The sequence below is a fragment of the Rhincodon typus genome, chromosome 15 (genome assembly GCF_021869965.1).
Source record: "Rhincodon typus isolate 14 chromosome 15, sRhiTyp1.1, whole genome shotgun sequence".
NCBI lineage: Eukaryota > Metazoa > Chordata > Chondrichthyes > Orectolobiformes > Rhincodontidae > Rhincodon > Rhincodon typus.
Window position 1 is genome coordinate 23755346 of NC_063346.1, and position 25343 is coordinate 23780688.

A 25343-nucleotide genomic window follows, 5' to 3' on the forward strand; every position below is an offset into this window, starting at 1 on the left:
CTTGGAAAAGGAAGGGATCAATCCATTTGCAGTTGTCCATGTTGAAACAGGTGACTTCAATAGGAACAGGAAGAAGATCCTGCTAAAAGAACATCAGGGATTAGACTTCAATGTGATGAAAGGCCTAGATGCACTTGCTCAGCAACTAATCAATGAGGCTCAGTTTGGGTTCAGCCAGAGCCACTATGTTCCTGAACATATTACAGCCTTGGTTGGAATATGGATAAAATAGTTGGATTTCAGAGATGACATGACAGTGACTGGCCCTGACATCAAGGTCACATTTGACCAAGTGTGGGATCAAGAATCCCTAACAAAACTTGAATCATTATAGCATTGGTCCAAACATGGACAATAGAATTGAAGCTAAGTATGAGGGGGGAAAGGGCAACAGATACATGGGAAAACCACCACCTGCAAGTTCCCCTCCAAGTCACTCACCATCCTAACTTGTAAATATATCACTGTTCCATCACTATCTCTGGGTTGAAATCCTGGAATTCCCTCCCTAACAGCACATCAGTCAACCTACAGCACGTGGACTGCAGTGATTCAAGAAGGCAGCTCACCATCACCTTCTCCAGGGACAAGCAATTAATGCTGGCCAGCCAGTGACACCCATGTCCCACTGTTATGGACCAGAACAAACTCGTTCAAAATATATTAAGGTAGCGTAAACCTTAACTTTTTCTTATTTTAAAGGTAAGTGTAAAGTACTGCATTCCAGATGTAATTCGATTGGTCAAACTACCAGATTTGAAACAAAATACACTTTATTCATACACTTTAGTTAAAATACAAAAAGAAAAAGAATTGGCTTAGCTGTAATGCTATTGGAAAACTTAACAGCATAATCAATTATTTTACTACTAAATACAGTAACATCCTATAAATACACCCTTGGCAAAAGGCAAATTCAGAAAAATAGATTGCTTTACATGCAACTTCAGCAGCCCCGTCGGAAAAACACCAAAGTAACTCAGAGAGTGTAGCAGGGAGATGTATGTAGTAACAGAACCAGCAACAACTGCAACTGAAGAACTAAGAAACTATAAGTTCTGTGGGAGCTTGACCACTCGGGCTTCTTCTATTGTTCCAACTAAAAAAAAACCAAGCCTCACAAGCTATTTACTTTACAAGTTTTCAGTAGATATTTCGCACCTCTTTTTTTAAAACCTTTCTTTAGAAAAAGGACAAAATAGATCTCTTAAAGCCAAAGTATCGTCACACCAATGTATGGAGAAAAGTTAGATTTACAGGGATGGGAGATTCAAGTGGAGCATAAACACTGGTATGGACTGATTGGGCTGAACAGCCTGTTTGTGGGTTCTATTTCCTAAATAGGTCAAAGTAATTACGTGGCTGGAGCTACCGTTGGAATTGGTGAGAGACGTAAAAAGGAACATGTCTGGAAGTTACAATTCAGTCCATTATCAGTCAGCTGAAAAGGTTTTCCTGCACAGCAGGTAGCTGGAGCAATAATTGCTCAGTAGTTGTCTTACTGTAGGATGTCGTGACCAAATGAAGTGGAATTAGCTCTCCTCTTTTTAACCCCCTTTTGGTCAGTTGCAACAAATATTTTCCTTTCTTTTTATGCTTCAATTAAAAGTTTGCTGGAAAATGAAGGAGCTAATTACTAATGTTTCCTTGAGTGAAAGAGGAATTTTATTATTTGCTGATCAAGATATTAAAAACATATCAAAAACACAGGTTAACAACTTCTTTCTTTTTTAAAAAAAGACCTATTAGATAAAAACAAGGCTGTGAAATTTGAATCCTTAGAATCTTTGAGGTGTTGCATATTAAACCTGAGGCCACAGTTGAGTAATTATTGACTTATATCAGCAGCAGTACCAGAATCTGTAGATATTGAGTCTTGGTGAATGATTGCTTTCTTCAAGTTATTTTAATACTGGGTGCTGTTTTCTGAGATGAGAGCGCGCTGGGGAGAGTATTCCTGCATTTCTCTCTCAGTTTTGCTCAAAAAGCAGCTGTGGAAACATAGTCTAGCTGGTAATCTGGACTCTAGTTCCATTGTCTTTCCAAGCTGGCCAACTGGGAGGCAAGTCTTTCATTTCCCAATATATGAAATTATCAAACATACATGTGTGAAGTAGAAAGGAGTCACCAACACATTGATGCTAACTCAATTGTTTAGGTTTATTGTGAGAAAAATGGTTATTTTAGTGCAGATGGTTTATTTGTTTCACATTAGGCTCATGAAGCTTGCCTCAAATTGTGATCAGGTTTAGGGCCATGTTTCTTCCTTTTTAAAACAACCGTTCTATTTGTGAGAGGTCTCGATACAACAATTGGGTGATAAAAGTTAAAATTCCGTAGTCCATATTTACTATCATAACAAGGAGTAAAAGGATGAGCCAATGGCATTCAGGAGCACAAAAGCACACCACTTGAGTAACAAATGGTTCCTTCCAGGCACTGGATGCATTGCAGTGTAATCACTTTTTGGACAAAATGCATTAAACCAATGTGATTCAGGCAAAGTAGACTGAATGGAACTGAAGGTTAGCAGTTTGTCCATGAAGATCAAGTAGCAGTCAGCCATTCATTCTGGAATACTGATGGCATATTTATGTTAAAATACCTCCTAGGAGCCCGTGCTTTTCCTTTTGATTATGTACATGGAATTTCTACTTTAATGTGCATCCATCCATATTATCTACACTTCTCAGCAGAAAAAAAAGACTTGAAAGAAAATAAATAAAATTGACATCAACTGGTATAATCAATTTACTTGTGCCATATTGCTGGAATTTTGAAAATCACATTTATCCCAATATTTTGATCAAACTAATGCTGTAACAGTAAAATAATTATATAGCCTTTACTGAAGTGCACAAAATAATACGAATATACTTTTGAGCCATTAAATTTTAGTCTTACAGCATTTTTGATTTCCAATGTAAATTTAATTAGAGATTCCTTTATTACCAGCCCTACAGGGACTTAACTTTTTTTTTGGCAAAGTCTGGCTAACAAAAGGAGTTGTATAACAGTTTCAACTTAAGGTCTTATTCCTGTAACAAACAAAAATCAAGATATACTATACCTTACTTAGTAGGCAACTGATTCTAATATTGCAGTCACTGTCATTCCTTTATTTAGCACTGCATAGGAACACTAGGGTTATCCATGGTTGGTTTTCTTGTTACATCTTAAAAGTAGTGGATTTCAGTGGTAAGGATTGGATGCTTCTCTGGCCCAAGGTCAGCAAGATACAATAATTCAAAAAGGTCACAATTGTAACCAACAAAGTAGTTCAGGACTATAAATGATTAATTGGTCTACAAAGTTGTCAGAAACAGCAGCAATTCTGAGGATTAAGAAAGGGAGAATAGAATATGACTGCAATCAAAAGCAGACTGTAACAGCTTTTAAGTAAGTAAAAAGAAAATGTTTGGTGAAAATGAATGTGGGTCCATTACAGGCAGAATCAGGATAACATTTAATGGGGAATAGGAATAGGGCAGAAAGCTAATTTATTAATGTGTTCCTTTTTCACTGAGGAAGATACAAGAAATCTCCCAAAATTAGAGAGATCCATGTGATGAGTGAGAACAAAACTTCAAGGGAATTTGTTACAAGTAAAAAGATTGTGCTGGAGAAATTCATAGAGCTGAAAACTGACAAATCGCCTGGACCTGATATTCTAAATCTGAGTGCTGAAGAAGGTGGTTACAGAGATAGTCAATGTATTGGTAACTATCTTCCAAAAGTCTATAGGTTTTGGAATGATTCCTGCAGATTGGAAGGTAGCAAATATCAGTCCACTATTTAAAGAAGGGAGCAAGAGAAGGCAAAACAGAATTACAGACCTGTTGATTTTACACAATTCTCACTTAGGCAGGCTGCGACTAGTGGGATACTGCAAAGATCAGTACATGGGCCCAGCTATTCACAATATACATTAGTGATTTGGACATGGGATCAACTAATATTTCCAAATTTGCAGGTGATAAAAAGCCAAGTGGAAATGTGTTGTGAGGAAGATGTAAACCTTCAAGTGAAAAGACCACCTTTTCCTTCAGTGTGGGCTGGCTGCTAAGTTTAAAAAGTCAGTGTACTAACAAATAATGCCACATTGAATTCTCTTTTATTCACTCACTCAGCCAACAAAATTGAAAAAGAAATTCACTCATTCTTTAGATGAAGCCAGAGTACTACTCTTAATTGCAAGAGATTCAGATTAATTTAATGCCTCCGTTGTGAAGCTGCCAGGACATACTGATATTTAGAAAAAAAATGTAAAGGTTATTTTCAGAAGCAGTTTGGCATTAGGTATTCTCAGTAGTTTATAGAAATGAATAACAAATTTAGGACAAATTAGTAAAGCAATATTTATAATTTTTCAAGATTAAACATGTACATTGTACAGAAAACTGGCCCATGCAAACACAATGGCTGTAAATGTTGGCCCTTTTAATTAAGTCAAGATATTAACATTCCCACTCAATGCAGAGTGTTCAAATTGAAGGTCTTTTTTTAATATAAAAGCACTACACAATTTATTTTTTGTCTTTCTTTTCTTCCTTCTTCGATTCACATTTTTCTTTGTCATCTTTCTTCTCTTTCTTTCCTTCTTCCTTTTCTTGCCCTTCCTTCTTTTCTGCATCTCTATTGGCAATTTTATTGTTGATTAAGTTGTGTAGAGCAACTACTGATCGGATAAGTGAAGCAAGATACACCACCAACATTTGATCATTCGTCTTCAGGTAAAAGGCTTTCACAAACTCCTGCAGATTAACATCAGGCAGTAGATTGAAGACGTCCTGCAACTGGTAAATAATTTGATGGTTGATGGGCAACTTCCCTGTGGCCACCTTCTCCAAGTAATTTCTTATCTCTAAAATTTTTGAGTTCAGTCCTTTGAGACCATGCACTTGGTTTGTGATTCGCTGTGACAGTGTTCCTACTGTAGTATCCTTAATATCTCTGTAATGGGGGTACAAGCACATAAATTGAACATTATTCTAAAGTTTGGTCTTAAGTTATAAAATCAGACAACTTAAACATCATACAAAGAATTCAAATCTACATTTAATACAGTATGCATGCTAAAAGCTGATTTATAAACATCATTATCCTATGACAGCGACTTACAACTGATGTGCTGTGGCACACTGGTGAGCTGTGAAGTTTTGTATAAAATTAATGAAAATCAATGTAAAATAAATTTGAAACATTAATGCATTTGATTCTTTAGCTTGTTGTATGCATTATGTTGCAAACCTCTCAGACCATAAATCATCATAAATGCAAGTAAATTTGATGTTTAACTGAAGAAGGTGGGGCAGGGAATTATTTCTCTCATTGCTGAAAAGGTTGGAATTGTACCAAAGAAAAATAATAATCCTATGTCAAGACCGATGGGCTACAGCTCAACTCATTGGATAAACAAGTTTAATTATATACCAAATTAAGACTACAAAAATCAGCAGAATCATTTAATTCCAAACTTTTATTAATCTAATTTTTAAAAAAAATCAATACCCATCTTCTCCAAAATAAATCCCACTATCACAGTATCAAAGGGAGATGATGGAATAATTCACTGAACTTTGTTTTAGGATCAAGAATTGCTGACATTTCCAGCTTACCGTAGCAAGTGCTCTACTCCAACCTCTTCTGCTTCTTCTGCTCCAATTTCACTAGTGACATGTTCAAATGTTTTGGAAGTTGGAGTTCCATCCTGTAGAGATACCACAGTAAATACTGAGCTTTTTAAAAAATTCATTCATGGGATGAGGGCATTGATGGCTGGGCAACATTTACTGCCCATCCCTAATTATCCTAAAGGCAGGTAAGGGTCAACCACATTGAGTTACACGTGGGCCAGACCAAGTAAAGATGGCAGTTCCTTCCCCAAAGGATGTTATTGAACCAGATGGGTTTTTCCCGACAATCAACAATAGATTCATGGTCATCACTAGATTCTTAATTCCAGACTTATTTAAAATTTAATTCAAATCCCACTATGCGCTGCGCAGGGATTCGAACCCAGGTCCCCAGAACATTATCTGGATCTCTGGATTAACAATCCAGCAATAATACCACATCGGCTATAGCCTCCAATATCCATTTACAGAGAGCTCTCATTTTTTTGTCAGATGTTTTATGGAGATTTGAGGAGAAGATGTTGACCAGCCATTCATTATTTTCCTTTATAATTTTCCCCTTTTTACATGAAGGTACTAATCTTTGTTTGGTATGTACACTGGAAGATGGCTAGTGCCCAAGGATACATTGCTCATGGCAGTTATTTTACCAAAGTAGGTATCACAGTCAAATCTAAGCATTTATCATCTCAACAATTACATGCACACAATCTACACTAAAAGTCATCACCAAGCATCCTGAATCATTCTGCGTCCAGACCAGCTAAGTCAATTGTAGATTTCTTAAAACTGCCCTGGCTAGAAATCAAAAGGAATCTCTGTGATTTGCCTCTGACAGTGGTGATAACTGAATTGGCTTTGCTTCTTGGGCACTAATCTGAACACAGTTGAAAAGTGTTCATACGTTGCTCAGATAACCACTGATCATCATCCAGTAATGGAAGCGATGTTATTCAATGCTACTTCATTTTTCCCACGTGTGGAAGAATATCCAAGTGACAAGCAAGTCAGAATATGAAAATCACATTCCTCAAGAACGTGGAGAAAGTCAAAAATTTAATACCTTTATAAATCAAACAAAGTGCCTTTTTTTGGCTTTTAGGTTTATAATTAGGGTAAAGCTTAAATTAAATTTTAGTGTAATGACTTTTGAAAAACGTAAAAATCTTTAAACGCATACCGAAAGTATAAATCACATTTCAGTGGGTTTTCATCACTGAAGAAAATTCCATCCAAATGATTAATTACATTTCAGGCTTTGACATGTGTCACTAAACTCATAATGCAGTACTCACATCATGAACTTCCTCTACTGAAATGTAAGCCTCTGTAGGGAGCCCCAAGTCTTTTGGTTTGACATCAATGATAACCAAAACCTTTAAAATAAAAAAATCAGAACACATACTTTTACCTTAGTCTCATGAAGTCAAAACATTGATAAAATAGATAATCTCTAACTCCAGGAAACAAGCATATTATAAAACAGAAATGCAACAATTTATGTTACTGCAAAGCAATATTAGGTTTCATGTTGAATAATTACAACTGTTGTTCACAAGTGCTGCAACTGAATGTTAAAAAGGGGAAAAAGGAAAGTGTTGTATTCTCATATTATCATCCTGCTAATTACACTAAGAAATGAGAACAAATAAACCATATTGTATGTAAATATTACAGTAAATTCAAATTTTTATACAACATCTTTGGTAAAGAATCCTATCTTTTTTTAACTATATACGTAACAGCCATGATTGACAGGTTATTAACCAATTTCACTTCAGACAGCCTTAAAACAGAAGATTCGGTCACATCACTCCCATCCATACATTCTTGTCAATACTTCTAAATATTTGTTACATTTTAAGGCTTTAAATACTTAAATAAATTTACAAGAATAATTACTACATAAATATACTCATGAGATCTTGATCTCAGACTAAATTATATACCTGATCTAACAATCAGAAGTTGAATATACCTGTGAAAATAATTGTGATATACCACACAAGATCCTTTGTGAGAAATACAAATTTAAAATGTCACCATATTTTAATTACATTTGTTTTTAAAAAAAATTGATTAAAGTCAATTCATCAACAAGACTTAATCATATCTACATTAAAGAAAATGAAATTCTTAACCAGATGAAATTCTTAAACTAATGAAAATGTGGAAGGCTGTATTCAGAACGAATACACTTATGCCATTAAAATTATTTTGCAATTAAATAATTAACATCACCATCCAAAACAAGCATCTCCATACATAATGTAAATACCAAATCAGTGTTATTTACAATCAACTATTGGAAGGTTATTCAAAGGAGTAAAAAGTATAAATCCTTACAGAATTAGGACAGTATCGTTTCATCAGTTCATTGATAGCGATGTCATTTTTGTGTAACTTAGGTCCAGTGTGGTACCATCCAACAATCCTTTCCCTGGCTAAGGCAATAGGTAATCATCCATTAACATTATATACTTTGATGCATCATGTTGAATAAGCAGCAAAGTGAGAATGTCATCGCATGTGCACAACTTAGAAAGAAAAGCCTCACTTGAAGTGATATTTGTTCTAATTAGTAACGAGATTTATGTACCACATAATAAGACTCTGTATTGAACCTGGCAGCGCATGAACAGGACTTTATATTGTTCTTATTTTGAAGCCAAATAAATGCAGGTGTCAAACAGAAAATTCCTGTTTAATGTCAATTTAATTGCTCATTTTAAAATATATTTTCTCCAATTTGACATTCAGGTATGCAGAGAAACAGGCTGAGCTATGTTACTCAAACTGACCAGAAAGAAATATATGATAGTAATACAGTTTGCATCTTTTATTGTTAAAGCAAAATAACTACTGTTCCAATCACTTCCACTTCGAGAATAGGCCTCACATTCTCCAAGTGCCCTATTAGGGATCAGAAACTGAACAAAGATTGAGCCATTCAGTTTGACTAAAATAAAAGAGTAACGAGCAGGTATAATCTAAATTTAGGTTCAAGAGAAGTACTTACTATAAAGGAATCTTACCATTCACTTTCTTAAACATTCCATACATGTTTTCCAAGTAATCATGATCCAGGAACCACACAGAATCATCTTTCTCATCCTCATCGAATGGAACTAATATGTTAAAGAACATTCAAAAAATGAAATGTTCTGAAATGTCAGGCAGTTACTAAAACTCAAAATTAACTGTAAAATTGTAGTGTTCAGGAAATTACTTTCCATTTCAACAAGTGCAATGTTGAAAAGATGTCCAGGCTTTAATTATCAAGACAAATTATTGAAATTTAAACATTAAATTATACAACTGAGAGTAAAACTTTCCTGCTTGTCATCAAAGTTTACAATAACTGATTTTGTTTAAATTATAAAAACCAAGCATGAAGGACCTTTGCTCAGCCAACAATATTTACAGTCACAATAGCACCTTTGAAAGGGTTCCCAACATAGTTCTGTAAAATGTAATAAAGTTATGTACATAATAATTTGTAAACAAAGATCCAAGAATTTTTTTAATTCAGCAGATTACTGCTTTGCAGCCGTGACAGAAGAATCTAAAGAAGAAATATATTGTGTTATTGATTGTTCAAAACTGAAATTAATATTGAATTATAGTTTTGAAACTTGTTTGACCATTTCAGAGCAACACTTATTGCTTAAAAACCATCCAAATGAGAACTTTGATTGCAAATGTTAGATCTCAATTGAGGATTTTGTCAGATTATTCCATATTAGAAGCAAATGACATTCAATGATTAATAGCAGTTTATTAGTAATAATCAGATTTACTACTAATTTCTTACCTGCAAAACTATTTGAAACATCAAGCACCTTTTTGTGCCAGGAACCCAACAACACTCCGACTACTCTTTTTTGATTTCCAACTTTTCCTATTCTGAATATTAAAAATGAGAAGTTACCACAATGAATAATTTAATAATTATTAACAAAATAAGCAATATTTATCAAGCGACAGCTTGATTAATTACTAATGGATTATTTTCATTCACTCTAATGTATTATTAATTATATTTAACCATCTTATTGGAACTAACAATTATATTTGTCTGATACTTTGTTTCAAAGATTCTGAATTTGCTGCCATTCATGTAATGAGGCAGGGCAAAATATTACTTGGCAAGCAAAGCTATCAACTTTCTGCCTTTTAAGAAGCACTGCCCATAAGCATTACCATCAAAGGAACTTATCTATATTTAATTGATATAGAATTAACATTTTAAGCTTGTTCTCCACACCACGTACTACAGCAAAAACTCGCAGCTTGGCAGTACCCTCAAGCTTATGAATTCCAACTCCACCACAGCACTTTATGGATTTCAACAATGCAGAGTTCAACCTGAGGCACCATTTTTTGGATAAGACGCTGAAAAGCTCAGACTGCTTGCTCAGATGGATACACAAAAAAAAAAGTCATAGAACCAGAGTGGTTACAGTGCAGGAGGCGGTTATTTGGCACATTGTCTCTGCACCAGCTCTCTGAATGAGCATTACGAGGTGGTACTATTCTCTGGCCCTTTCCCTGTAACCATGCACCTTGATTATTCAAATAAAAACATCTACTGGCATCTTGAATGTCTCATTTGAACTTGCCTCTTTGACCAAGCAGTGCTTTCTATACCAGTTAGTTCAGCTGGTTGGTTTGTGATGCAGAGTGATGCCAACAGAGTGGGTTGGATTCCCATGCCGCTGATGTTACCACGAAGAACTCTCCTTCGCAAATTCTCCCTTTGCCTGAGGCGTGGTCACCCTCAGGTTAAACCATCACCAGTCATCTCTCTCTAATGAGAGAGCATTCCAATGGTCTGGTAGGATTATGGGACCTTTATCTTTACTACATAGCGCCGCATACAAATTCAGCACAGCCGCTGTTATTTCGAGAGTCATTTATTGTTTGTGAAACCTTAGTGTGCAGCAACTGTATTTTCACCCAAACCTCTAGATTAGGTTCACAGCCCAAAATATTGGTTTACATGGTTTTAAATAAACATTGTTTTAGAAAAGAATTAAAATAGAAACATATTCTTCAAGTTAATTTGTGTCACTGCTAATATGGTAAACCCATAATGTCCAAGCAATGCATATGTAGATGGGAACAATAATAAAATGGGAAAAATCTTTTACATTAATGATGACCATTCCTGCATGGGGTACTAGATGACGCTTAACATCCAAGTGGCGCAGCTAACGATTCACCCAAATATATCCATGCTCTTAAAATGTACCCAAAATCCTGAAGTAGTGTACAGCAGCGATTATTACATCCAATTCAGACTGCTTGTACAAAATTACGATACTGAACACAAGTCAGAGGGGGATGGGGGAGAAGGGAGATAGAGTAAGTGAGAGGGAGACAAAGACCGAGTGAGAGAGAGATAGAGAAGGCTGGCCATGTAACTAGTTATTCACTGAAAATATAGTTGCAGCTTAAAACCACCCTGCCTCTGCTTAGATGCAGTTTTACTCACTCATTCCTCAAAAACAGAAATGTTTGGTGGATAGATGATAACTCAATTTCATACAAATTTAAGCAACAAAATGACGGCGAATTTTAAATTTTCCTATTACCTGGTGAAACATGGACGTTTAATTTGATAAGTCAGGAATATCAGACTCAGTAACTGGATAAGGCCAGTCAGCCCTTCGAGCTTCCTTCACATTCAATAAGATTTTCATCTCCACCCCAGTTTTCTGCCTGCCCTTGACTATTTAGGTGTGCACTTGTGTTGCCAAGGCATATAAGGGTATGGGCCAAGTGCTGAAAATGGGATTAGAATAGATACATGGAAGTTTTTACTAGCATGGATGTGATGGGCCAAAGGACCTTTTACTATGCCGTAGATCTCTCCGACTAGTTCTAGTCTCCTCGAAAACTTAAACATCCTAATAGTCACCATATCGGGTCCCCTCAGGATCATATGTTTCAATAATATCCCCTCTTACACTTCTAAACACCAATTAGCACAGGTGCAGTCTGTTCAATCATCCCTTACAGGATAATCCTCTCATCCTTGGAATGAGTGAGTGAACGAACATTTTCTGAACTTCTTTTAACAATTACATCATTTTCAAATATGGAGACCACAACTGTACTACAGATGTGTCTCGCCAAAACCTTGTACAATCCATGTAAAATTCCCCTCTCGTATTCAACGAACCTTGCAATAATATTCCATTTCTGCTTTTCTAATCACACCCCATGTCTGAGTACTAACTTTGTGTTTCATGTACAACCATACCCAGATGTGTCCGTACCCTGGAGATTCGCAATTTCTCTCCATTTAAATACTATGTTGCTTTTCTACCTTTCCAGCCAAAATGGACAAGATCACATTTTCCCACATTATATCCCTTTTTTTGATCACTCACCCATCTATATTCCCTTTCTACCTCCTTTTGACAACATACTTTCCCACCTATCTTCACGTCATCCACAAATTTAGTTGCCATACATTCAGGACCTGCATCCACATCACTGAAAAAAAAACTGCAAATAGTTGAAGCCCCAACTCTGGTGTCAAAGTACTTCACTGGTTACAGCCTACCAACCTGAAAGAGATCCATTTATATACTGTAGTGGCACTTATTTTCTCATTTGGGTCAGTAATACTGCTCTGAATCAGAGCCCTTTTCACCAATATAAAGAAAAACATCTATCACCAATTTTATTACTGAAGCTAAGTTTTCAAAATTTACTGAATATCCCATACAACACTAGCTCAGTGTGTGTAGATACATAGGCACTATTTGAACTCAGGGGCAGTCTTCGGGCTGCGAATGGGTTCCGTTCTGAAATTGTTTGTAAGTCGATTTGTATGCAAGTTGGAACACAATGCAGAATAATGTAAAGGATCAGTTTGAAAGTACAGAAAATGTTTGTACATTGGGCCTTTAAAAACTACATTCATGTATGGGGAACCCGCTGAATAGTACAATGAATTCACATTAAATATGATTTTATAGTACAAATAAATGTGTACTAAATATGAAAAATAGGATGTCAAGAAAATTGATATTTCTCAGATGAAATAGGCATTTAGCTTAATGCACATAAACAGCTTTTAAGTTTTTTTTCAAACTTGCTCTTTAATCAGATTGGCCATGCTAAATTGCCCACAGTGTTCAGGTATCTGTAGGTTAGATGAGTTAGCCATGGGAAATGCAAGGTTACTGGGTAGGGGGATGGGTCTGGGTGGGATGCTTTTCAGAGTGTTGGTGTGGACTTATTGGACTGAAGGACCTGTTTTCACATTAGAATCAATGTGACAGTACTGAAATACAAGTTAGGTGAATGTGAGACAAACACATTGCTGGAATGTAAGTAACCAGACACACTGCAAAATTATAACCAATTTTGATAGACCAGATCAAACACCAGAGGTTCAGAGATAGCAAGAAAGGCAGATGATGGAGTCAGAGACAGTGTAGTGCAGGCCAGGCAGCAGAGGAGCAGGAAAGCTGACATTTTGGGTCGGAACCCTTCTTCAGAAATCGGGAGGGGGAAAGGAGCTGGGAAATAAAGAGAGAGAAGAGGGGTGGGCCTGGAGAAGGTAGGTGGGATTATGATAGGTGAGGAGTGATCCACTGATTAAAGAAGTTGATTATATAGAATTTACAGTACAGAAACAGGCCATTTTGCCCTATACCAGTGCTTGCGCTCCACAGAAGCTTCTACCCGCCCATATCAGCATATCCTCTAAGTGCTTGTGCGGCAATCACCTTAACTATTCCACATACTGACAAGTTCAAAGGTGCAGATCATAAGTTTTAGCAACCTAATTAGAATTTAAACATTTATAGATTTATAACGATGTGCCAAAGAAGCAAGGGTGATGCAAGAAAAAAACTTTTTCACACAAATAGTTAAGATATGGATCGTACTGCCTGAAAATGTGGTGGAGGCAAATTCAATAAATAATAGGCAGGGGTGTGCAGAAAAAAGGAGATCGGCACTCGGTAATAATGCTCGTTTGAAGACACGGTGATGGGCCAAATGGCATCCTTCTGCACCATAACAATTCTGAGATTCTGAAAAATTCTGTAATACCTCCAGTTACAAAGACATCAGCAGTACAAATGTGATGCTTAGGCTCAGATTCTCAACAAAATGACATGAATTTGGAAAATGTGATAGGTTAGGGAGAAACAACCTATTTCCTCTGGTGTGAAGGAGTTCAGGATAAGGCCCGTAACCTTGAAAATTACGGCTCTGCCATTCAGCAGCGATAGCAAGAAGCTCTTATTCACACAAAAAAGTCTCGGAAATCTGGAACTCTCCCAAAAAGAGCGATGGAGGCTGGATCAATTGAAAATTTCAAAACTGAAGCTGATTTATTTAAATGTTACACGATCAAGTTACACATGCAAATACATGCCAGGCCAGATGAAAGATGTGGAATTGCCCACTCCCGTTCTTATGTTTCACAGCAGCATCCGATTACGCTAACCACTACAGTGCGCAACCTTGGTTTTCAATTCCTGCTAAAAAAATTCGCACTCCTGTTCAACAGAAGTGTTTAGGTTTAATTCTGTTTTTCTCCTGGGACTTCAACCAGTCACCTTTAATCGATATTTGCAACTAAATAGACGAATTAAAAGATACATGGAGCAAAGATACAGCACCATCTTTAGCGGACTGGATTATAAACGGAAATCCATTTAAAATCCGAACGGCGAGAATAAATGTAGATGGAAACAGCGACGACTTGGCAGCTGGGGCCGCATTTAGAGACAGTGTTGCTCGTATGACTCAGCAGTAGTAGCGGTAGCTGCTACTCCAGGCAGTCGCTGTGTGCGGGGGAAGGCCACAGGCCCCGAACCCGCCCTTTGCAGCAGCTCAGCCAGTCCCCGAGAAAACTCCGGGCACATGAGCCGGACTCCAAACCCTCTGCTTTCTACCTGTTAAAATGATCCACGACGCTCAGCAGCACCAGCGGATGAACGACCACTTTCTCCACCACAGGATCCGGCATCGTGTCCGAGCGCCCGGGGCTACCAGAAACAGAGAAGGGGCGGGGGGAAAGCGAGAGAAAAACAGAGAAACAGGAAACGGGTAGAACACAAATGACCTCCTTCCCAACTCATGACCCGGTAACCGTCGCGGCACCGGAAATGACTTGTTGCTGTGTGGGTGCCATGTTGGTGAGGGCAGGGAGAGTGATGGCTGAAGAAGGGCTGTGAGACAGTGGGACTGTCGGCCAACAAGCCTCTCGCTATCTGGCGCTGGTGTGAACGGCAAAGTGGGGTATTGGTGCGGGAGCCACTTGGTGTGAATGGGCGGAGCGGCCTATGGGACTGGAAATATTAAAATTCGCACAAACAGGTACATGGGGCTGTGCTCCTGTTAGGGAGGATAGAGGAATTGTTAAAATTAGTCACATCGTTTTGTTTTAAAAATGACCGGGGTTACAGAGGTTCCCTCCCATTCAACCGACGTTCCCTTCAAGAAGCAGCTTCGCAAACAGCAAGTGTACAACCTAATTGTGAAATAGACTGAAATGCCGGACTGTATGTCGTTGCCTCCCAAATCTCTGGCCATTCGTCCTACCAATCCGCACTTGAGTCCTCCAATCAGATTTCCGACCCGACACAGCAGGAAAATGGCGCTATAAATGTCACAAATTAGGTCCCATGTCATCATCATTCTCGACTTGTCTGCAGTTTTTCACATGATTGATCACAATATCCTCCAAAGCCTCCTCAATGTCATCTGGCTGGATGGGCCAGCGCTCACTCATCACTCTCATCTGTCCAATGCAGTTGGAGAATCACCAGCAATGGCTTCCCCTTCCACTCTCAGATTATAGCCTCAGTTTCCCAAGGATCTGACCTTGACCCCCTTCTATTTCTGTTTTTGCAGTTCCTTAGCAATATCATCCAAAAAGCAGTGTCAGTTTTCGCACGAATTCTAATACATCTGCCTTCACTTCACAAACTCTCTCAACCCCTCTGTTGTGTCCAAATTGTCTGTTTGTAAAAGATAAGCTATTTTAGGAGCAGATTTTTTTCCCTAAGATGTAGGAGGAGAAGCAGGCCATTCGGTGGCTGATATGATAGTGCTCAACTCCAGTTTCCTGCCTTTTCTCCCATAACCCTTGATGTCCTTATTGTTAAAAATCAGTCCACCTCTGCCTGGAATATTCTTAAAAGCCCACTGTAGACAACCCTCAATGGTAACAAATTCTATTGTTGCCATTTTACCCTTGACTCTCCTGCAAAGGGAAACAACCGTTCTGCATCTACCCTGTCAACTTCCCTGAGAATCTTGCATGTTTCAACAAGGCCACTTCTTACTCTTTCAAACTGCAATAAGAACAGCCCCAGCCTGCTCAACCTCTTTATAAGACAGTACCTCCACACCCAGAATTAGTCTGGTGAACCTTATCTGGACTGCCTTCATTGCCAATACGTGCTTCCTCTGATAAGGGGCCCAGAACTGTTCACAATATTCCAACTGTAGGCGGTTGAATGCCTTGTATAGTTTTCAGAAAGACTTTCCTATTTTTCTACTCCATTCCCTTTGAAATACAGACCAATATTCTATTTGCCTTCCCTATTAGCATGCAAAATCAGCAGGTAGCTTTGAAATTTTTACATGTGACTCCTGAATTACTGTGCTATAGCTTTGTGGTCTTTCTTAATTTAAATAATATTCAGGTCCTCTACTCTTTCTACCGAAGTGCATGCAATATTGGGAACATCGAAGCCTTTGTCTATTTCCTTACTACTGACTCAATTTTTCTATGTGGTATCTAGCTGGAGCCACATCTGACTGTTTATAACTCTACTATCATATTTAATTTAGAAGATGAATGTCCACCTATGTATCTGCACCATCACCAAGTCTATCTATTACCTACCACTTGACTGTACCCCCTCCCTCAACTGAAACCTGTATCATAAACAAAATAATGATCCTGAGCACTTATTTCATTTGAAACTTTGAAAGAGGTCCTATTATAGGAGTATTTCTCCCAATAAAAATTCTTGGGTGTTTAACAAACAAAGCTATTGATGACGGAAGTTATTTTTTAGGATCACAAGTTTAGCATAGTTAGATTTCTTTTCCATCCTATGCCTTATTCTTTGTTGATTGCTTAGATTTTATGTTTGCAATAGGAGTTACGCTGGCATTGCAACTGAATTACATCACTGTTTATTGTGCTTTATGTTTGTGCTTTGAATTACATTCTGAACAACTGGGTAGCATATATCACTTGATGTATCATGATTATCTATAGATAGTGTGTTGGAATATAATTGTAAATAATTCTAGTGGATTCAAAAACGAATACTTTATCTGATTCCAAGTGTATCTGTGCAAAAATACTGGTTTATTTCCCTTGTTTTAGGAACTGTTACTCAAATCCTGACGTTGACATTACCTGCTACAGCTATTGAGCATGAATGATGATGACTCCCTTCACCGGCTGGAGGGCAGTGACCCTGGCAATCAGGTTGGCGGATTAATAATAAAAAAGAAGATTGCCACAGATGACCAGCATATCTTTCGAGCACCAGCACCAAAGACCTCACTGTTAGGGCTTGATAAATTGGCTGCTCAGAAAAGAAAAGAGCGGGAAGAGAAAGAAGAAGAAGAAAAGAAGAAATCAAAGGTATCATCCTATAAAGACTGGGCAGAAGGAAAGGAAGACTTTGGTTCTGATGAAGAAAGTGTTGACAAAGTAGGCAGACGTGGGAAAAAGGAGAGGTATGACACTACAGTGATGATTTACATTAATTGTACCTATTTTTCTTCCAGTAATAGTTGTTCAGTCACTTCCTTTAAAACATGTTAGCAGGACACAACTAGAATGTAGAATGAGAAAAGATTGTCTTTAATGTGTGAGAAAAGATTCTACCCCTTTTCAGAAATAAACCCTACAGAAAATCATGAAATAGCATGAAGGCACCTCAGACCACTACATGAACAGACCTTTGGAAATGAGCTTAGGGGACATCTATTGTGAAATGGCAATGGATAGGAAGTCTGACATGTTTCTGCTTCCAGGGATATTCCCAACAACAGATATAGTAGAGCAGAGATGGTTGGCCAATAAAGATTGTTAATTGGCTATTGATGACCTTTATAACAGACAGCCAAGATTTTATGAGCTCGGAAAAGCCCTGAGCTGAAATGGGACAACCACCCAGTGGCTTAACGCCTTCATCTTTTAACATTCCAAAGCTGAAGAAGGGGGGCCCCAACAGCAATGGTTATTCCCACGACTCCATTGCCTGGTTACCAGCCTTCAAGGGTACCTCAGCAAAGATGCATCCTCTCAGTTTCCTTGTGGCCTCAGCTTTTCTCAACAGCACTGAGAGATGCTGGCCCTCTGAATAGACCAGCTACTTGAAGTGGCAGGCTGTTGTCTTTAATTGTATGGTAGACCCAGAGAGGCCTGTGTCTTTCTGATCATGTGGATGGGAGGGCTCTTGTGGTGCAGTGGTAGTGTCCCCATCTCTGGACCAATTGGCCTGGACTCACGTCTCATCTGCTTTGGAGCTGTGTAATAACATCGCTCAGCAGATTGCTTAGAAAGTATCTTCACCCACATGGGCTTAGACCTGTACTTGGCAGGATGGAATGGAACAATCCTATGAGCTCCCTTTACTCAATGTTTTAGTTGAGAAGTCAGCCACGTGGTTCTCTACTGCTGTCTGCTGCAAACTTATCTTCACTGGTCAGTACGCAACTTGAGATTTCTACAGTTCCATGGATTATAAAATGGGCTTTATTGGTAATGTTTTAAATAGGGCCTGAGCCCTTAATTCACTGTGGAAGCATGATGCTGAAATAGGACATGTAAAAGCCATGCTGCAAGAGTACGTCTACTGTGGTCAGATCTTCTATCACTATATCATGCACAGTCACAAAAGATCCTATGGCAGTCACTTTTGGCTCTGGAAAGTGTCTAATCCATCTCAAATCACCTGAAAAGTTGGAGCAACAGGTGAAGCTATTTATTTCATGCTGTTTTCTCCTTCCAGCAAGGCCATGCTGATTATCCTGATCAAACTTTGCCTCTCTAAAGAGAACCTCACTGAATTGAGGGCAAATTACTGACTGGGAAATTAGTTGAGGAATATTCAAACTGACAGGATGTAACCAGTGGTGTTCTACAGGGATCTGTGTTTCGGCTTGAATTATTCACATTATTTATTGATAGTTTGATATTGGCACAGAAAGTCATGCATCCAAATTAAGTAATTACATAAAGTTAGGCGATACTGTAGACAGTGTAGAATCATAGAATCCCTACAGTGCGGAATCAGGCCCTTCGGCCCAGCAAGTCCACACCGAAACTCAGAGAATCCCACCCTCCTAATCTACACATCCCTGAAAACTATGGGCAATTTAGCATGGCCAATCGACCAAACCTGCACATTTTTAGACTGTGGGAGGAAACCGGAGCACCCGGAGAAAACGCACACAGACACGGGGAGAATGTGCAAACTCCACACAGACAGTCGCCTGAGGGTGGAATTGAGCCCTGGTCCATGGCGCTGTGAGGCAGCAATGCTAACCACTGAGCCACCGTGCCGCCCTGGTAGTCTATCAATATTTTATCAATATTGAAAGTTTTTGAGAAGATTTGCAGCTCGGATTGTGGATGAGGTTGTAGACTTGCTCGCCGAGCCGGTGTGTTTGGTTGCATTTGTTCCAGTGTGGTTGTCCATTCTTGGTCGGTTGCTTTGGAATATAAAGTTTTTTTGCGCACAATTTCCGGCTTGTATTTGTGGAGGTGGTTGTGGGCTTCGTTGATCATAACCCTTATCATTCTGCAGCCGTTCTGTGCAGTTGATCTTCGTGCCCGTGGATTGTTGATCAGTGGTTTATATTTTAAGCTTAGTGACCGTACCTGTTTCTGAGGCATCCGTGCAGGAAATATAGTCGTTTGCAGGTCACAATCAGACGGATGGCATTTGTCTCCCTCCAGTGGGCCAGTTTGAGTGTGTTGTGCCCGTAGGTGTTTCAAGTTTTTGAGAAGATTTGTAGCTCGGGTTGTGGATGAGGTTGTAGACTTGCTCACTGAGTTGGTGTGTTTGGATGCAACCAAACACATCAGCTCAGTGAGGAAGTCTACAACCGCAGTCTACCAATTCTCCTTTGCAATTTTATGGTAAGTGAATGGCAAAAACTATGGCAGATGGATTTCAATGTAAGGTTCAAGTGTGAGATTATCCATTTTGGACTGAAGAAGGATAGATCAGAATTCATTCCAGATACTATGAAGTTAAATACAGTGGATCTCCAATGAGACTTTTAGGATTCAGGTGCATGGATCTTTAAAATGTTTAAACATCTTTAAAACGGGTTGCAGAAAATAATCAAGAAAGCGAATAGAATGCTGGCCGTTTTAGCTAGGGGACTGGAGTGCAAGGATGCAGAAGTTATGTTACAGTTATACAAGACCCTAATAGACACCACCTAGAGTACTGGGAGCAGACCTGTGTATTATATCTTAAGAAGAATATTTTGATCTTGGAGGGAGTACAACGTAGATTTACGGGAATGCTACCTAACCTAACTCAGGTTAAGTTATGAGGGGAGATTATACAAATTAGGCCTGTTTTCTCCAGAATTTAGAAGGTTAAGGAGTGATCTGATTGAAGTCTTCAAGTCTTATTTGCCGGAAAAGACAGGGTTGGAGATTCTAGAACTAGGGGCATAGTCTCAGAATTGGGGCCAGACGTTCAGGAGAGATGTTAGGAAGCAATTTTTTTGATTTTCAATTTATTGTAGTCACATTTACCTAAGTATAGTGAAAAGCTTTGTTTTGTGAGCATTAGAGGCATTCTATAGCAAATAAGGACATACAGATCATAAGGTGTTTAGACAGAGTGAGGCATACAGATTACAGTGCTCTGGAGGTGTGCAAAGCAAGATCAGCATTATTTGAAGTTAGAGAGTCCATTCATCAGTCTAATAACAGCAGGGAAGAACCTGTTCTTGAACCTGTTGGTGCATGTGTTCAAACTTCTGCATCTTCTGCATGACGGCAGAGCATTACCGGGGTGGGAGGGTTGTTGATGTTGGCAAGGTTTCCAGTTGGGGAACACAGATTGTCTTCTTTGGCACCCAGATTCCTTTCCTTTGGAAGAAAGGAGGAGGACATACCCCCATCTACATTAATGGAGCAGAGGTGGAAAGGGTTGAGAGTGTCCAGTTCCTAGGAGTGACAATAACTGACAATCTGTCCTGAAGCTCCCACGTGGATGCGACGGTCAAGAAGGCACAACAAGGCCTCTTATTCCTCAGGCGGCGTAGGAAACTCGGCATGTCCATAAAGACCCTCAGCAACTTTTACAGATGCACTATTGAATGCGTACTATCTGGGTGCATAACAGCCTGTTACAGCAATTGCCCATGACCGTAAGAAACTACAAAAGGTGATGTGCACACGCACTCGTGAATGAAATCTGTGACGGACCACAAAGGGTGGTAGATGCTTGGAACTCTCTTCCGCAGACAACGGTGGATACTGGATCAGTTGTTAATTTTAGATCTGAGATAAATTTTTGTTAAACAAAGTTATTGAGGGATATGGTCCAAAGGCAAGTACATGGAGTTGGGCCACAGGTCAGCCACGATCTCATTAAATGATGGAACAGACTGGAGGGGCTGAATAGCCTATACTTGTTCCTATGTTCCTAAATGGAGATTAGCTCTCCAGAATTTTCTCCCAACTATGACACTGATGTGAGACTCACTGGTCTATAATTCCATGGTTTAAGTCCATCACCCTTCTTGAAAAGTGGAATCACATTAGCTGTCCTCCAATCCTCTGACATCTCGCTTGCGGCCACAGAGGAATTAAAAAAATAAGTCATAGCCCCGGGGATTCCCTCCCTCATGTCTCTCAGCAGCTTGGGATACAACTCATCTGAAGCTGGGTTTTTATCCACTTTTAAACCTGAGTATGCAAATAATTAAGCTGAGAACCAGTTTAGGCTTTTCAGTCAGATTTCTGGTGTGGTGTATTGGAATCCACGTATATTAATATGTAGGGCCCTACCCTTTGCAGTCAGACAGAAAATATTCATACCCTGAGCCTCTTTCAACTCAACTTAGTAGATGATTAGAGATAGTAGGAACTGCAGATGCTGGAGAATCTGAGATAACAAGGTGTAGAGCTGGACGAACACAGCAGGCCAAGCAGCATCATAGGAGCAGGAAGTCTGACATTTTGGGCCCAGACCCTTCTTCATCATTTCTGATGAAGGGTCTAGGCCCGAAACGTCAGCCTTCCTGCTCCTATGATATTAATAGATGATTAGGTTCATTTGTTAGGGTAATGCTCTGACCAATCAAAGTCAACCTGCCTGATTTGAATCTAAACATAGCCTGGCAGTTAACAGTCATTTATGATAAATTGCTACATTCTCCATAGCAATGCCTATACCAATCAGAATCCACTTGCCAACCAATCAGCACTCTCCTCTCAAACAATCTAAATGTTGGTTTTCCACTTGAACTGGTATTTCTGAAAATTGTGCTGATGAGTGCAAGATGAAAGTTTCAACAAAATTCAAATTGTACATTTTCAGCCTCACATTATGTTGCCATTGTTGTATACCTAGCTTAAAAAATAACCCTTATATTGTAGGTACTATCGTACCTCTGGTTCAGAGACACCTTCGCACACAGGTGGTGTTAGTGAGGAATTTAAGGAACGGCATCGACAAAGAGAACGGGATCGTCGGGAACATGGGGTTTATGCATCATCAAAGGACAATGAGAAGGAAAAGAAAAAGGAACGAAGCAGAGACCGTGATTGTGAGTCAGAGAGTTTGTGATTAAAATTCTATTTATTTCTATTGGTGTTTAAATGTAACTGAAATCAGTTTTTTTTATTTTGGGACCATTAGGATCTTTAAAGAACTCACTCTAGAATTTCTTTGGAATTCCATTTTGTCATTTGACATCTACAGCCTTTTCTATCATGGAATTGAAACACTGTTATGTTACTCAGTGGGCACCTAGTTTCCAAGATATGGACACACCGAAACTGTAATTTCAGATTTATGTTAAAAATTTTATATAGTTACTAAACATTTATATTAAGTTTTCTTGCAACAGTTCATAACTGAAAGTTTATAGACAGCAATACTAGATTTTGTTTTAGAAAACTTGGGTACCATTAGTTTTTCTTCTCCCTAGCTAATCACTGCCAAAGGTTGTTTACCACACCTGATTTTGTGGCTTTTCTTTATTTTGTTTTTGTTTTTGCATTCATGCTTATCTTCTTTTTCCTTCATTTTTCATGAAAGGTCTTAATAAAAATTGCTGTCCTCTTTCAAATTAAACTCCAGTTAAATTCCATTTTTCACTGATCTTCAACATTTTCTATGATCAGTAAACTCTAATTGATAATTATGACATTGAGTTTTCTGTATTTATATATGCATATACTGTAGATATCATACACTTTGGATTGTTATGGATTACATGTAAAACACTCATGATTTAGGGAGAACATATTCTTTTAATATCCAAATACAATTATTTAAAATCAAACATAGAAAACAGGAGCAAGAATAGGCCATTTGGCCCCTGGAGCCTGCTCTGTCATTCAGAAGGTTCATGGCTAATTTTCTACCTCAGTGCAATTTTTCTGTATATCCACATATTCCTTGCTGTCTCTAATATCTAAAGACCTACCTTGAGTATACTCAATGACTGCGCTTCCACAAACTCCAAAGGAGAGAATTCCAAAGATTCACCACCGGTAAGTTCAAAAACTCTTCATGTCAGTCCTAAATGGCCTAACCCTTATTCTGATATGGTGGCACCTGGTTCTGGACACCTGCTCCCCAGCCAAAGAAAACATCCTCCTGCATCTATCATGTTGAGCTCTGCAAGAATTTTGTATATTTCAATGAGATCATCCCTCAAAACACTAGAAAGTATAGGTTCAGGCCTCTCAATCGTATAAAACAATCCCGTTATCCCAGGAATTAGTTTGGTTAACCTTTGTAGCACTCACTTTATTAGAAAGTACATCTTTTCATGGGTGAGGGGACTGAATTTGTATACAATACTTCTAATACACTCTCACCAAAGCTGTCCACATTTGCAGCAAGATATCTTTACTCCTGTACTCAAATCCTCTTGCAATGAAAGTTAATGTATCATCGCCTTCCTTGTTATTTGCTGTGCCTGCATATTAGCTTTCAGTGATTTAAGCACAAGGATATGCAGCTTCTTTTGGAAATCAACACTTTTCAAACTCTCACCATTTAGGAAATGGAGTGTATTTCTGTTTCTTGCACCTGTTATGATTCCAGTTGATGTTATTACTGGACAAGTCAGATCTTAGACAGAAATCTGGCTTGATAGATCATATTTTGTTTGTTTAAGGTTGTAATGAGGTGGTCTTTCACTGAAGCACAAACATCTAATGCTACAGATTCATTTTAACAATGTAAGCAGAAGTTTATTACACATCAGAAATCATGATAAAATAGAATAACCAAACTGCTTACATATAAGACACATTTAAAGATTTTGAAACATATGCTAATCTAAAATTCCACTAATCCCAAAAGCATCCCGTTACAGGACCCAACCACCATCTTTCTCTATACCATGTAGGCTTTGATGTAATTTGGCTTAATTTCCCATTTGAGAGAATCTGATTGCAGCTCCCTTGATTTATCATATTACTAAGTGCTCATCTAAATATCGTTTAATTATCAAATAATCATTTACCTTTTCCTAGTTTTATTTGGTTTAAGCATGTTGGCTAGACCCTACTATATGATAATCCCTTAATCAGAGGTCTAGTTGAGTAATGAACAAAAGTTAGACAAAAATAGAAATTGCTGGAAAAGCTTAGCATGTCTGGCAGCATCTGTGGAGAAAAATCAGAGTTAACATTTCAGGTTGAGTGACCCTTCCTCAGAACTGATGGTAGCTAGGAAAATGTAGGTTTCTATGCAGAAGATAGGATGGGGGGGGAAGGAGAAAGGAGTAAACGATAGGTGGAGATAGAGCCCAAAGAGAAAGTCCCCAATAATAATTATTCACCCTCCTAGCCAGATCTTTATGCACAGACAAAGCAGTGGATAACGATCTGGCTAGGTGAATGAATAGCTATTAATGGGGACTGTTAATTTCTAAGAATATGTGGTGTGTAATAGCAGACCATGTGTTAACAAGGCCTAACTTGTGGGGTTGGGATAAGGACATGGGAGAGCTCAAACCCTAAAGTTATTGAACTCAATACTGAGGCTGGAAGGTTGCGGGGTCCCCACGTGGAAAATGAGGTGCTGTTCATCCAGTTTGCACAGAGCTTCACTGGAGCAGTGCAGCAAACCTGAGACACAGATATTGACCAGGGAACAGGGTAGTGTGTTGAAGTGGCAGGCAACTGGAAGTTCAGGCTGTTTTTTGCGAACAGAACGCAAGTGTTCTGCAAAGCAATCACCCACACAGTGCTTTGTTTCCCTGATGTAGAGAAGACAACGTTGTGAGTAGCAAATGCAGTAGACTGGATCATGTGAAGCACAAGTAAAGCGTTTTAAGGGGACCTCTTGAACGGTATACCCAGACTGCACCTTTCCTTTGGATATCACACCTACAATTGTTCATCTTTTATTCCGAGCTTTGCATCAATGGTCTCTCAGAATCCTCATCTTCAAGTTTGCAATTTAACAAAATAAATCAATTATA

At 38.6% G+C, this 25343-nt stretch overlaps 2 protein-coding genes across 2 annotated transcripts in view; one reads left to right on the forward strand and one right to left on the reverse strand.

The window, feature by feature from the left end:
* Positions 1-4344: 4344 nt before the first annotated feature.
* Positions 4345-15240, reverse strand: psmd7 (proteasome 26S subunit, non-ATPase 7). Its single transcript, XM_020513942.2, has 8 exons — positions 15142-15240; positions 14564-14656; positions 9451-9542; positions 8672-8764; positions 7983-8080; positions 6932-7012; positions 5619-5710; positions 4345-4953 (listed from the first exon to the last, which is right to left on the reverse strand). The coding sequence occupies exons 1-8, from the start codon at positions 15201-15203 to the stop codon at positions 4527-4529; spliced, it is 1038 nt and encodes a 345-aa protein (XP_020369531.2). The 5' UTR covers positions 15204-15240; the 3' UTR covers positions 4345-4526.
* Positions 14754-25343, forward strand: part of dhx38 (DEAH (Asp-Glu-Ala-His) box polypeptide 38) — a 210461-nt gene continuing 199871 nt past the window's right edge. Inside the window, exons 1-3 of the mRNA XM_048605967.1 lie at positions 14754-14987; positions 17017-17375; positions 22276-22445. Coding sequence (XP_048461924.1) covers positions 17068-17375; positions 22276-22445 — 478 coding nt within the window. The 5' untranslated portion in view covers positions 14754-14987; positions 17017-17067. The remainder of the gene's footprint in view (positions 14988-17016; positions 17376-22275; positions 22446-25343) is intronic.

What these genes read in the sequence shown, in the direction of transcription:
- psmd7 (XM_020513942.2), bottom strand. Translation starts at nt 15,203, where the DNA reads ATGGCCAGAGATTTGGGAGGCAACGACATACAGTCCGGCATTTCAGTC. An exon ending in TGTTTCAAATAGTTTTGCAG is followed by an intron (nt 8,765 to 9,450) that starts GTAAGAAATTAG and finishes TTAACATATTAG; the next exon opens with TTCCATTCGATGAGGATGAG. An exon ending in CAGTAGAGGAAGTTCATGAT is followed by an intron (nt 5,711 to 6,931) that starts GTGAGTACTGCA and finishes GTATCTCTACAG; the next exon opens with GATGGAACTCCAACTTCCAA.